The 15,371-nt window shown below is 48.5% G+C and overlaps 1 protein-coding gene across 1 annotated transcript in view; it reads left to right on the top strand.

Annotated features, from left to right (window-relative positions):
• Positions 1 to 15,371, top strand: part of LOC126545824 (cell adhesion molecule Dscam1-like) — a 710,777-nt gene that overhangs the window by 644,739 nt on the left and 50,667 nt on the right. Inside the window, exon 13 of the mRNA XM_055061988.2 lies at positions 15,220 to 15,318. Coding sequence (XP_054917963.2) covers positions 15,220 to 15,318 — 99 coding nt within the window. The remainder of the gene's footprint in view (positions 1 to 15,219; positions 15,319 to 15,371) is intronic.

The raw sequence follows: 15,371 nt of genomic DNA, 5'->3' as shown, positions 1-15,371 counted from the left end.
TTAATGATGCCCACAAGATTGTCGTTCATTGCTTCAACACTAAGGTCCTCTTCCTGAGTCAAAGCCGAATACCTGTTTTGTAGCTTGATCTGGAATTCCTCTATTTTCCCTCTTACCGAGAGGCCGCTAGGGGGCCGTGACGAGCGGACGTGTATCACGTCGGCTCTGTCTTCCTGCAGTGATTTCTAGCGGCAAATGTTGACGGATCGACCAGAGCTGGTTAAAATCATCAATCGGAAGCTGCGAGGACTCTGCGGACACCAGCGTTTGGTCCGTAAGTGGATTTTTCGCCACCTTAGAGCCACACGTCTGCCAGCCGTGGTGCCGACGCGCTAACACGAACGCCGGCCACTGGGCCTAACGTGGGCTAAGGCTTACCGAAGCCCCCGGTGCCGCCGCGTCAGCTGTGCGGCAGCCAACAGAAGGAATGAATATCACCGTGGAAGGTCGCAGCGCCGAACAGGGCGAGCTCGACGCCCCGGATTGGATCACAGTACTCAACAAATGCAACCTCGAGGAGAAATGGGCACGGAACGCCAAGCGCGTCTCAGAAGACACCCCACCACCATCAGCGAAGCGCGACGGCAAACAGCACGCGGAGAAATCGATCGCCTCGAACCAAGTCAAGCTTCCCGAAAATGGATGGAGAATCATTTTCCGCCCCAAGGGAGGCATGGTAGTCAAACAGTACGATGGACCAACCCTGACCGAAGCCATACATGTAGCTGCGCAGATTGAATGGAACAAGGCGTGCCAGCTTGTAAAGAACGAGAAGCAAGGAATTTTGGTCTTCTTCACCCCCAGCACGGAGGCAAGAGACAAGCTCCTACGCCTCACAAACCTGGAGATTGAAGGAAAAGTGCACGAAGTCACCGTTCACCTGGCAGTACCCGACGACTTCTCGAGAGGCGTCATCCACGGCATAGGACTACAGACCTCACTGCAAAAGATCACGCAGGGGATAGCAGAACATGAGGAGAACCCCAAGGTGCTGGCGATCAGGCGACTAGGACAGAGCAAGACCATCATGCTCACATTCGCCACCAAGGAGGTACCGAGGAAAATCAAATGTCTAGGTGCCATCCTGAACTGTTATTTGTACAAAAAAAAGTACGACGTATGCTATAAGTGCGGAGCCCTGGGACACCGTTCCGACGTTTGCGAGAGCAAGGAAGAGAAATGCAGAGGCTGCGGCATCCCCAACCCAAGCGAGGGACACGACTGCAACCCCACCTGCAAGCTGTGCGGCCAACCGCACCCCACTGGCGCCAGACTCTGCAAGGGGATCTTCAGAACGCCATACATCGTTAAGAAACGACAATGGGAGAAGCTGCAGCAACAGGAGGAGGCGGAGAAGAAACTACCAGAGCATCGCAGCCGGCGGGACGCTAGCAAGACGCGGGCCACGAGCAAGGAGCGCCGCCGGTCAGCATCCTTTCCGAGGCTACCACAGCAGGCCACCCCCACCCCGCCAAAGAAGCAAGGGACAACAACCATCAAAAAGGTAGGCTGGGAAGCGGGGAATTCCCATGACTCTGACATAGTGAGGGAGCTCAAAGAGCAAATGCAACAACAACACGAAATGATGAAACAGCAACAGGAACAATGGAAACTTTACCAGGAGCAAACAGTGGCTCAGATGCAGGAGCTCCGTAATCACGTTATCGAGTTGCAAAGGGAGAACACTGAGCTCAAGGCTCAACTCATTAGACAACCGGCAGCGCGTCAGGATGCCATGGCCGATACGTCGTCCGAATCAGAGCAAGAGGTATCTGCACCACCAAAGAAAAAGCGAGTTAAAAATACCGCTTCGGGCCTTGAAATCGCAGAGGGCAGGGCAGAAAAACTTGAGGTAGACATGCAGCAACTCAAAGAGATAGTACAGCAGGCGGCCATAGCTACCCAGCGTAACGCGGAGAGGATAGACCAACTCTCAGCCCAGCTCAGCCAACTAGTCATCCCAATGGGAACTCGCCTTGATCAACTAGCAGAACAGCAAAACCAACTCTTTCTGCGGTTGAACCATGGCCAGACTCAACACTAGGGCAAACACAATATGGCAATGGAACTGTAGGGGCTTTATAAAAAAAAGAAACGTTCTCCAAGCCTACCTTGCGGGATGCGATGGTCCCGACATCATCGCGCTGCAAGAGTGTGGGAAAAACGCTAAACTCAGCGGATACAAAACATACCCAGGCCAGTCGCCAAACACTCAGACTGCTACCCTGGTGAAGAGAAATATCACCGTCATACAGCATGAGGTAGGATGCACGCAGATTGACTATGTGTTAACGGAGATTCTACCGCAGAGGCGGAAAGAACGCAGCCTGCTAGTCATAAACGTCTACAGCTCTCCTAAGCTAAGGAAAGGCTGTGGCTTCAGGGAGCTCTTTGCCAAAGCGCAAGCATTAGCACGGGGTAAGCAGCGTCTCGTAATCGTAGGGGATTTTAATGCTCCCCACCAAGCATGGGGCTACCACTACTCCCAGATAAAGGGAAGGGAATTATGGGACGCTATGATGAAATGCAATTTAACACTCCTCAACGATCCACTCGCACCGACAAGGCAGGGGAACAGCGTGTCATTCGACACCTCCCCCGACCTGGCCATGGTCGGAGCGGACGTTGAGGCTACTTGGCACAACACGAGAGAGAACCTGGGCAGTGACCACAGAATCATAGAGATCGTTGTCCAAAACGGAGTAAACATCAAACGGGAGAGAAAAATCCTAAAATCTATCAACTGGCAGTCCTTCCGAACCAATGGAGCGGATTGTGGGGCGATCACCGACATAGTTGAATGGACCAATGGCATTAAGCGGGCGTGCAAAGAGGCTGAGGAAGAAGTAGAATTAGATGAGGAACAAAACTGGGTTGATAGCCACATGAGACAGCTGTGGCGGAAAAAAAACGAAGCAGAAACCGAGCTAGCCCAAAAAAGGGGCAACCGTAACCTGAGAAGAAGAATAGCAGCTCTCAACAAGGAAATTGAGAGCCATGCCCAAACCCTAAATAGACAACACTGGAACGACATCTGCGATAGACTAGACGGTCAATTAAGCTCCGTCACCACCTGGAAACTATTGAGACACCTCTTAGACCCAGACAACACCAAAGCTGAGACCAGGAGACAAATGCAACGACTAACCCACAATTTCCAGGGGTCGGAGGAGGATATGATAAACCAGATCAAAGACAGGTACATAGGAGAAACAAACACCGAAACATTGCCCGACTACAGTGGCGAAAACAACGAAGAGCTGGACCAACCAATCACCTTAAGAGAGGTCCAAGCTGCCTTAAACAGGCTCAGCGGAAAAACCGCGGCTGGCCCAGATGGGGTCACCAATAAGATGCTTCGAAACCTCGATGACCACTCCCTCCAGCAACTGACAGCATTCTTTCAAAAGTGTTGGGAACGGGGGGAGATACCCGGGGAGTGGAAGACAGCAAATCTAGTCCTCATCCCCAAATCAGGAAAGGAACTCAAACTTGAGAACCTTAGGCCAATCTCGTTAACCTCCTGTGTAGCCAAGCTCATGGAACACGTCATACAGACTAGGCTCAACGATTACTTGGAAAGTAAGGAACTCTACCCAGACAGCATGATTGGTTTCAGACAACAACTGTCCACAACTGACGTCATGCTACAACTCAAAGAACAAGTATTGGAACGGAAGACTAGCGACTCGAGAGTCATAGTCGGACTGGACGTCAGCAAAGCATTTGACAACGTCAAACACAGAGCGATCCTGTCACACCTCAGTCACCTAAATGTTGGAAGCAAGCTATACAACTATATCAAAAGCTTCCTCACGGACCGAACGGTGAACATAGAAATCGGGGGCACAATAAGAAAAAACATTAAGCTAGGCAACAAGGGAACACCGCAGGGATCAGTGCTCTCCCCTACCTTGTTCAATATTGCAATGATCGGGCTGCCAGCACGACTCAGAAAGATAGAAGGCCTCTGCCACACACTCTATGCTGACGACCTCACCCTTTGGGTCGACAGAGGGGGGAGCGATGGCCAAATAGAAGGCACCCTACAAAGGGCAATATGGGAAACGGAATGCTATCTGAGACCCATAGGGCTAAAATGCTCGCCGGAAAAATCGGAGATGCTCATCATGGGCAAGCAGCAGGTCAATATCCAGCTCCTGGTCAACAACACCCCGGTACCAAGGGTGGACAAGATCAGGATACTGGGTATGTGGATACAACAAAATGGGAAAAACACCGAAACAATTAACCGACTAGCCGCCACGACCAACCAAACATGCAGGCTTCTCAAGAGGATAGCAAACAAACACGCGGGGATGAAAGAGGCAAACCTACTTCGGCTCGTTCATTCTTTCATCATTAGCAGAATCACCTACGCTATCCCGTACTTAAAAACAACTAAAGCAGAGAGAGACAAGGTAGACATTCTCATCAGGAAAGGTGTCAAAACAGCACTAGGTTTACCAGCATGCACATCAACCGAGATGATTCTGAACCTAGGAGTGTCGAACACCCTAGAGGAAATGTGCGAGGCGAAACTCACGGCACAATATATCAGACTAACTGGCAGCAAAACGGGCCGATCCATCCTCAGAAACCTGGGCTATCAAAACCCAGAATCACGTGATAGGATAACCGTCATCCCCAAAGAAATTGCTAACAAGTTAAGAATAACCCCTATCCCAAGAAACATGCACCCCATACACAACAAGGAACGCAGGAGAAGCAGGGTCCAAAGACTCCAAGGCTCCCTCCTCCAAACACAAGGGGTAGTGTACACCGATGCGGCAGAATACCCAGAGGGGCATTATGCTGCAGTAGTAGTGAGCGACAAAGGCGCGCTAGTCTCTAGCTGTAGCGTACGACACTCTTCACCAGATGAGGCAGAGATGGCGGCGATTGCCCTGGCAATCACACACCCATCAACTAGAATAGTCATCACCGATTCTAAAACTGCAATCAAAGCCTATGACAAAGGTAAGGTTTCCAAAGAGGCCGGCAAAATCCTGCAAGCAGGCAAGGAGAACGTACCTAACGACCTAATTAGGATAATATGGGCACCCGCTCATAGTGGACTCACAGGGAACGAGATCGCCAATGAGGTCGCCCGAGGACTCACACACCGGGCCCCAGCGCAGGCGGATTACTTCCTGTCCAAAAAGCGAGAGTTAACCACATACAGAGAAATTCTAGAACACTACAGAATGGGGAGGAGAACTCTGCCTCCCCCCCATAGATCTCTCACAAAGCAGGAAGAGGTAATATGGCGAAAACTGCAGACAGGTACCTTCCCAAACCCGTATATTCTGCACAAATGGCATCCTGAGGTGCACTCTCCAAAATGTAAAAACTGTGAAGGCACAGCAACGCTAAATCACATGCTTTGGGCTTGCCCAGCACTAAACGGCCTACATGGAAACAGAGAGTCATGGGAATCCTCGTTCCATAGCCAGGAAGAGCAAGCCCAAAAACAGGCCATCCGTCAAGCCCAGGCCGCCGCCGGAAGCCAACTGATTCCGGCCGACGTCTAGGGGGGAGGTAGACGGTGATAGGGAGAGCTGCGTCTCACCCGATCACCCATACTCTCTGACGGGTGTAAATAAAGTGCTATCTCTCTCTCTCTCTCTCCCTCTTACCGCTAACTCATTGATCGGCTTCTTATGTACCAGTTTCTTCCGTTCCCTCCTCAGGTCTAGGCTAATTCGAGTTCTTACCATCCTATGGTCACTGCAGCGCACCTTGCTGAGCACGTCCACATCTTGTATCATGCCAGGGTTAGCGCAGACTATGAGGTCTATTTCATTTCTAGTCTCGCCGTTCGGGCTCCTCCACGTCCACTTTCGGCTATCCCGCTTGCGGAAGAAGGTATTCATTATCCGTATATTATTCTGTTCGGCAAACTCTACTAATAACTCTCCTCTGCTATTCCTAGTGCCTATGCCATATTCTCCCACTGCCTTGTCTCCAGCCTGCTTCTTGCCTACCCTGGCATTGAAGTCTCCCATCAGTATACTGTATTTTGTTTTGACTTTACCCATCGCCGATCCCACGTCTTCATAGAAGCTTTCGACTTCCTGGTCATCATGACTGGATGTAGGGGCGTAGACCTGTACAACCTTCATTTTGTACCTCTTATTTAGTTTCACAAGACCTGCCACCCTCTCGTTAATGCTATAGAATTCCTGTATGTTACCAGCTATGTTCTTATTAATCAGCAATCCGACTCCTAGTTCTCGTCTCTCCGCTAAGCCCCGGTAGCACAGGACGTGCCAGCTTTTTAGCACTGTATATGCTTCTTTTGGCCTCCTAACCTCACTGAGCCCTATTATATCCAATTTACTGCCCTCTAATTCCTCCAATAGCACTGCTAGACTCGCCTCACTGGATAACGTTCTAGCGTTAAACGTTGCCAGGTTCCTATTCCAATGGCGGCCTGTCCGGAGCCAGGGATTCTTACCACCCTCTGCAGCGTCGCAGGTCTGACCGCCACCGTGGTCAGTTGCTTCGCAGCTGCTGGGGACTGAGGGCCGGGGTTTGATTGTTGTCTTCATATAGGAGGTTGTGGCCAAGTACTGCACCAGGGTGGCCAATCCTGCTCTGGTGAGGGAGTGCGTTGCCGGTTCTGGTCACCGCGATCAGGCCACACTCCAGGCCTGTTTATGCAATTTTATGGACACGCGGATTTTTTTTTTATCCGGTGGAAAATTGCGCGGCACCGGGATTCGAACCACGGACCTCTTGCACGCGAGGAAGGTGTTCTACCTCTACACCACCGCTGCACCGAACATTGAATTGAACATTGATTAAACGGCTTTGGTCACCGTGGGTTGTACAAAATATTGCAAGGCACTTTACAGGCGCGACCATGTATGTCTCTTTGAGGTTCATTGCTGACAGCCACTCATTTATCATATAAAGCCAGTGAGATGCGGGACAGGTACGTGGAACGGGCTTTTCCATTCTTCGTTCACATGTGCTGGCAGAACTATGAGCGTCCTATAGTCTTCAGTTTTACTGTGTTCTCGCTTGTTCCACGCTGTGTCTTAGCTTTTGGTAGTTTAAGTGTTTGGAAGAATAGTTTTGACGGCGGAGAACAGATGGCAACGTACACAGAAGCTCACACGCTTTAGCAGTCATAATAATTTTGCCAGAATATTTGAAGAGCTTTCCCCCCCCCCCCTTTTTTTTTGTGCTTCAGATTATGCGAATGGTCCCAGCCTTCGCGTTTTGATTGCGTTGCAAAATCGCAGCTTCCACTAAATTCATGGTTCGGTCGTTGCACCACGTCTCTGCAGTAGGTATGCGTGCGTTCAAAGAATAAGACGAGCGACTTCATTTCGCACCTGACGATAGGAAAAGAGAGAAGTGGATTGGAAGCTTAAAGGGGCTGACAACCAATTTTCATGGTACCCACTTTTTTTAGTGCAATAGAAAGCGTACCGGTCAGAGTGTCTAACGATGAAGTGCTAACACGGAAAACGCCGTCGTACGATTTCTGTCGGAATTTTTTTAATCTGCAGTGAAGACGTAGTCATTCACTGGAAGCATGCTGAAAACGGTGATAGGCATAGAGGAATGAAAGCGTAGGAGAAGCCCCGGTCAGCATGGACGTGTTGGAGAAAGTGTGGCGGAGGTCGCGTGTTTTTTTTTTTTTTTTTTTTCCACAAAGGAGCATTGGGTCTGGTACCCCAAACGTCAACGTTGCGATATAGCAACCGCTCTCCTGAAGCTCTCGCTGCTGCTTTCAGCCTCTTAAAAGTGAAATAAGATTTTTCGGCCCGCGTCTTCCTCGCAGCACATTCTGTTCGTGAGACAGACTGACTTTGGAGCGTGGTGTGTAAGCTTGAAAGTTGTGTTTAGGGCCTATGAGTGTGAGTGTCAGCCAACAACAGAGACACTCAAGTAATCACGTCGCGGGTCTCCGTCGCCTTCTTCAACGTGCCACGGAAAAGCACAAGAGCGCGTCTGCTCCAATAAAAGTGTTACAGAAGTTTCGCAGGCTGTGTTCTCACGCGCGTCGGCAGCCCACACTTCCGGCGGCTCGTAGCAATACAATTCCAAAGCTCTCGCCTATCTGCTCCGGCGAGCTCATTGGAGGCGCAGACGGAGATGGCACACCAACGTGGCTGCTATTGCGGCTTCATAAACGTAACGTCAGGGCATCGTCAGGGCTATGGCTTCTCCTGTTTTGTTTCTTTTCGAGTGTACTAGAATACGGTTGAGTGGGACGAGCGGCGGGGCGGCACACACTTTGCTACGAGGCGCGCGACGACGAAAAACACTGTGGCGGCGCTGCGATCGAGGTGGTGTGGGTCGCATCAAGGGCGCGCCGTTGGAAACTGCAGGCGGTACTCTTCGGACGGGCCCATTCGTAATACTTCGGGCACTGTTATATGCGTATGTATTTATGCCTTAGGAATAGATGTCTTTCTTTTTCTTCTTTACTTCATCTTTTTTTAATGCCGCTCGGTGATTGCGCGTGCATTGCAGCCGCAGTGTCGGCTTTCATTCTGCCATGTTATTGCACGGTTCCCTTAGGAGAACAAATATTTTGCTTGTTCTTCAAGCAGCATGTATCCATGGTGTGTATTTTTGTGCATATAGTTTTCCAGTAGTAGGTATTGTGAAGCGCAAACGGAAAAACATATGTAAACTTCCTGCTTGCCGCTTCAAACAAATAAAACATATCTGCCCCATCCGGCGCCCTGTACTCAGATTTACGGGAAGTATTCTTATAGAGAAAGAAAGAATACTGCAGCGCAACATTTCATTCATCCTCGCGTAATTAACAGAACGCGGACTAATTGGTACGGGTTTTTTTATACCGGTCGGACCTCGGGCGCCGAAAATAGCTTTAGGTAGCCATTATATCTGCTAATCTTTGGCCCGTAAGACGTGTGAATTTTTTGTCTAGTCCATGCTTTAAAAAAAGAAAAAAACAAGAGCTGCGTGTTAGTCTAATTAGTGACTATACATAGTGGATATGGCGTTGCTAAACTCGAGCTCACGGGTTCAAACCATGCATGGTCGCGGAATTCGATAGGAACAAAATGGAAAAACACTCGTGTACTTCCGTTTAGGTGCAAGTTACAGAAACCCAGGCGATGAGAACTGAACAGGGTGCTTCATAATCATATCGCCAGACGTAAAAAGGCCGAATTTGTTTAATTAAAAAAGAACAAAAAAGGAAGGTAGCTCCGTCCTGCGGCTTTTTTGTAGGGGTGTAAACGAAAGAAAGTACTCGAGTCTGATTTCTGATAAAAAGATGTTACGATTATCTTATATTGCACACCTAATGTAATGCCGTTCCCACTTGTACGTCCGCTCAACTAAGCAGCTTCTGTGTTATAATTGGCTGCTTTCAGTTATACGGTGCACTATCATAAGGACAATAATGAAGCGATTAAAGCAACGGCATACCTCATATACACGTAGAGATATTTGTAGATCTGTTGTGTTATTTGAAGAAGATAAGTGTTGTGCCACACTGGGCACCCAGTATAAATGGGTTGCAGACATGGTGAGACTGTCAAAAAAATGCTTTCCTTGCCTGAATCAAGTTAGCAGATATACAGGCTGCCCCAAGATGGGACGTTTATATTGAATGACAGCTAGGAACTTGTTCAGCAGAACCGATTGGCAACCGTGCGTTAATACTCTCAGGAACTGGTGCGCCTCTGCGCGACAGCCATGACTCTGCCGCAGCACAATCATTCGAAATAAGAGCCCGGATTTACATCGGTCCCTCACATTCAAGACTTTAAAAATGCTGTTACGCGTTCATTCGAACCGAAACGGCTATTTGAGAATTTTTTAATAATGTATTCCGAAGTCAAATACGATCTGAATAGCAAATACCATTCGATCAGACTACATGCTTCTACTTCATTTTGTCTATTGGCACGTTGAAGGAGATCGACAGACAAGCCACCGAGGTTTCATTGGTAAAGACGTCGCGGTCTCTCCAATTCAGTTTGAGTACGTAGGCAATATACGCACAGATTTTGGCCTCCCACGATGCACGTCAACCAATAGAACAATAGCGGAAGCTCGTGCTGGTCCTATTGGTGCATACTTGCTCTGCGAGCCTCTTCGAATGTACCTTCGCGTGTTGACCCGACATAGGCACCCTTCTCTGTCATCGCTCCCTGCCACCCACACAGGTTCCAGCTTTTCAAGGTATCTATCGCGTCATCAGAGTATTATGCCGTCAACATCTTCTCCCGCTGGTTTTCCGAGAATACCCACATGGGTTCTGCCTGAACCTTTCGTTACATTGCAGATCCCTGGAATTACCAAAAAGTCATCCGTTGCATCCACTGGCCTCAAGCAACTTCTGCAGAGTACGGAGATCACATTTCTGCAGAGTACGGAGATACTGTACAGGTGTATACCGATGGCTCTGTTACACCATATGCCTCCACTGCAGCGTTCGTCATCCCACATATTATCATCGCTCGGCGGTTTAAGCTAGACCATAGGTCAACATCAACTGCCACAGAAGTTGTTGCTATCCGGGAGGCACTTCGATTTCTCTCCGAGGAGCCTCCTCAAGCATGGATGATATTCTGCGATTCCAAGCCAGCTCTTCAAACGATTGACTGTGTCCTCAGACAGGGCCCGCATTATTCAATGGCTATAGAAATTACAGGGCATCTCGGCCACGCAAATAGAAATGGCCACAATGCATCGCCTTCCTGTGGACACCTTCATACTGTGGCGTGATAGGGAACGAACAGGCAGACGCTGAAGCGAAAATTGCTTTAAATAATGCTTCTGAAGTACGCATTCCGTTCTCACGAACAGGCACAAACGGCCTACTTCGTCGCGTAATACGCAACCGTACGTTGCAACACTGGACTCAACCTGACCGACGACACAAGCGAGTACACAAATGGGACGAAGAAATGAAATTTCGTATGCTTCACAAGCTCAAAAGAAGCCAAACTAGCATGGTGCACCGGATTAGCCTTGGTGTCGCTTTCACCAACCGTTATAGACATATGATAGGTGACAGTGGTACTAGCCCAAATTGTGAATACTGTGAGGTGCCAGAAACACTTGATCACATATTTTGCGTGTGTCCCGCGTACGCGCGAGAACGACAGCAACTGGTCTCTTCCGTTGCAAAAATCCATAAGAGGCCGCTATCAGACGAGTTTCTTTGAGGTCCTTGGCCTAATACAAACAGCGCAGCCCTGATAACAAATGCCGCTACAGCCTTTCTCCAAGCCACTGGGCTGGACGCATGGCTTTAGAGATGCCACAACACTGTGAACGTGTACATACGCATCTCTTCCTCCTACAATCATCATCATTCATCAGCCCTTTTCCCCCTTGTCCCTTCTCCCCAGTGTAGAGCATAGCAGGCCAGAGCAAGTTATAGCTCAAGCCGACCTCTCTGCCTTTCTGTAAATCTCTCTCTCTCTCTTTCTCTCTCTCTCTCGCTCTCTCTCATAGGCAATATATTTTCCCTGACACTGTTCATATTAACGTTCAATAATTGCTTTAATTCCTTTTTTCGGCAAGTCGATTGGTTCATCTGGGGCTGGTGCAACTTTTAAAAGAAACGCGCTTATTCCGGTCAGGAGTTTTCACTTTTTCAATCAGTGCATTTAGAATATTTGATAATTTTCTCCTACATATATGTTGTGGATATATATATCTAAGTATACCCCTTAGATTTACCTAGAAATGCATTGGTCATCTCCATCTCTTCACGCCACGCAGTTAATAAACCTGTTTGTTTTTTCACTATAATGTTATCTTTGATCATTGTCCCTGATCAATATTCCACCAACAAGAAGTGCGCGTAAAATGACACGATATCAATAATACTTTCTTACGCAGCTTCATGTTGCAGATAGGCGGCTTCTGTGGCAAAAATCACGTGTTGCTTTTAGAAAACGGTGTTAAAAATAGCATTTCACCTGGCTAAAACTGCAATGGATAGCAGCCGACAAGAGTCGCGGGTGCACCAAAGCAAGTAAAACCATAAGACATTTTACTGCACAGACTTTTTGCGACAAAAACTGGGCGTCCGCCAGCGTTCGCGCGACGAACGCGCGCTCGCTAGCAGACGACGCACTTGACAACGACAACAATATTGAAGACGTCACGTTGTATAACCCATGGCTCAAATATGCATACGTAGCAACAAGGTGTCAATATGAATTTTCAGTTGAAATAAATCACCATTATCAGAGCGTGCGCGCGCGATCGGTCTCAGCGCCCGCAGCGATATTACTTTGGATCTGCCGTCTTCACCCCAATCCAGTTCGCTCGCAGCGCCCTCGCACAATTTTTTCACGCGCGGCGGCTTAGCGGAAGAGCCTCGTTCGGCCCACTCGACCATTGTCTAGTACGTTCTATTTTCTTTCCTCCACGGTAATACGCGCCGTGCACGCCGACGGACGCGCCACTGGTGGCGGCCTTGCGCAGAACACGCGGGAGGGGAGCCTGGCGCGCGCCGTGGTTTGTTGTGCCGTTGATCGTGCTTCTCTGTCTTATTCACGTTTTCAGAGCAAGATAGGCGACACCATTCGCACGTGTCGGGTGGCCAAAGCTTCAGGGAATGTCGAAGAAGAATTGTTGCAGGGTGGGGGGCTCAAATGCCGGTGAAAACGTGCCGGCGATACGGTTCTAATCATTCCCGGCAAAGCCTCATCAGCGGGAGCAACGGTAGCAAAAATGGATCGTCGCTTCGAAGGGAAATTTCTTGTTCTCATCCTTTCCTTTGTCTCGTCGGTGTTTTTTTCCACTCGATCATAGTTAGACGCGTGAGCAACGAAGTTCGTCTGCAGTGCAGCATGAGGTTTAAAGGCATTTCGCGAAAGTTCGGAATGCTGTTTGCCGCCTATATTGTTTTCCGCTTCTTTACCGCGTTGCGCTAGCTAGGCAGCACGATTGCACAAGCGCATTGCGTTGTATGTTAAAGCCACTGAAGTTTGCAAGAACTGAAATTGTTGGTTTCATGTGGCGCGGTAAATCCTCGCACAAGCTGTCGCGCACTTCATGCTTTTACATCTATTTTATGCGTGGCTTCGCACATGTTTAACTGTTGCTAGTTGCTCCATGCATAACTCTTGTCGATTCTTTTGAGTTGCGAAGTTTTCACCCTGCCTTGTTTGTAAAGGGTATAAATCACGCTGTGTCTTATCGGAATGATACCAAAGAAGTGCTTCTTTAACAGCTTTATTCTTTTCGCCCGAGGGCATCTTAGATATTGTTTGCATTTGTGGAAATGTGTTTAGAAAATAGGTAGTTCAGGGCTAGAATTGCTAATAGCTGCTGCATATGGTATTTTTGTTCCATTTCTCGCTGAAAAGTTCGCGTCCCGTTTAGGAAGTCATCACACCTCGATGCTGCCTGAGCAAACTTAACACGCCGAGTGATTTGTTTGTTTCACAACGTAGTTCCTTCTTGCATGTGAGTGTTGTACTCAACTGAATTCTTTCTTATACTTACGCTGCAGACGACTAAACCGGGCCTTGCCGCCAGCGCTCATCTACTTTGACTGGCGCTGCTCTGCCTTTAAATACATCATGTGGCACCTCTCTCTAGTAATATAAAAAAGTACTGAAAAGTTAGTCAGTCTTTAGCTTTCTACGTTTCCAAGCAGCTCCCTTGGGGAATTTAAAATTGCACAAACTGCAGCGGGAACGGTAGTTCATCGGCGTATGCAGCAGAATTGCATCGGCGGTACAGCACTAACACGCGCTTTTATTAACCCGTGTGTTCGGTGACTTCGTTGGCTAGTGTACGCGTTTCCATCAATAAATTGGCAATTACTCTTCTTGAGGCGACTTCGACTGCACTTATTCGGCGATGTCACCTGTATTCATCGGCAGAAAAATCGCAAAGGCATGCAGAGATTGCACCATGCGGATTTGTTTGATATTAGTCTGCACTAACGACGGGTGCTTATTATTGAGGTACAGAATCAGCATTGCGGCAAGGGTAGAATAAAAAAAAAACCATCGAGAGATCGCATCACTCAACAAAATTTATCGGCTAGTGAACTTGAGCTCCACGTCATGTAAATGGGGTTCATGGCGTTTGTCTGCGGGGCACACATTGCACGTATGTGGACCATGTTGTCCCAAACACCGGTAACATCGTGTTCATACCCGCTCGCACAGAGGTCGGCATCTTCCCTACATCTGTCACCGCAGAAGAAGCAGCCTGGCACCCGAACAAAGGAGAAATCGCAGCCGCGAACTTCAGCCATCCTTGCTGCAAAGGGTTGTCCTCTGCTACTGCTCCCGCGTGTACTGTTGGAAGCGTCCGCTAGGTGGCTTTCAGTGACGCCTCTATAGGCGGTGCACGAGGCGTATAGGTGAGCGCGACAGCTATTACACACCAGCATTAGTGGGAGGCAGACTAGTGCGGCCGTAGCTGTGAGAAAGTATTATTTTGTTTATCAGGTTAATGTTTCTGCGATTCATGTTTTCCGAAGTGTTGAATTATATCTGCAATAATAGCTACGCGGTCCCGTGGTTTCCTGTCCAACTGCTTTCCTATTTAACAACTCAAAACGCAACCAATCAAATCGAAAACGAAACGACGTTTTTACACGTGATCCGCAGTTCAGCGTGTTGCCGTAGCCGTGCGTGCGATTTTGACATCCGAAGCATAGTATAAAGCGCGAGTGTCTAATAATATATCACCTGCAATGTTAAGCAGTAATTATGCTGTACTTAATAACAGTCGACTTACGCACAGTAATCTCATCCGAATACACCCGAAGTACCAAGATTTCATCGCCAGGCCTTGCCACTTACTGGTTTTTGAGACTTTCTTTGTCAATTTAAAATTATAATTGCTACTTAAATCGCGAACAGTATGCTGTATTCTATCACTGTAAATCATGGTCATTTCATTTCGATCGACGTCTCACAGCACATTCTGGCCACTTATCAGTCCATTTAATAATATCTGTCTCACAGAGAAAAAAAAGGTAAATTTTGTTTAAGCATCGTCCAGCGAATTCTACGTCAGGCGGCTACGGCGGCCAGTTCTTTATACGCTTTATACAAAGATCGAATAAGATTTATGGGAGTACAGCTAAACAAAAACAGCCCAGCACTTTGCTAGAGGAGAAAGTAACGCGGCATTTGCTAATATTATGTGTTTCTGGCGAATTGTGATCTCTGCATGCTCGGTGATTTCGCCTAATGCGGCATTTGACGCTGGGGCGTACTTCCCACTTTGCAGTTCCACCGAGCCCTCCCACCCTCGAGGTTGTCTCTGTGTCAACGAGCTCGGTCACTTTGGGTTGGTCGCTGAAGACGTCGTTCGGGAACCCCGTCACAGGTAATGCCCACACGAGCCACGATGGGCGGCGTTGTTTTCCTCTTACTATGGCG

Source organism: Dermacentor andersoni, chromosome 1, assembly GCF_023375885.2.
Source record: "Dermacentor andersoni chromosome 1, qqDerAnde1_hic_scaffold, whole genome shotgun sequence".
NCBI lineage: Eukaryota > Metazoa > Arthropoda > Arachnida > Ixodida > Ixodidae > Dermacentor > Dermacentor andersoni.
The sequence above is the reverse complement of the archived record's forward strand: the minus strand, read 5'-3'. Positions and strand labels throughout refer to the sequence as shown.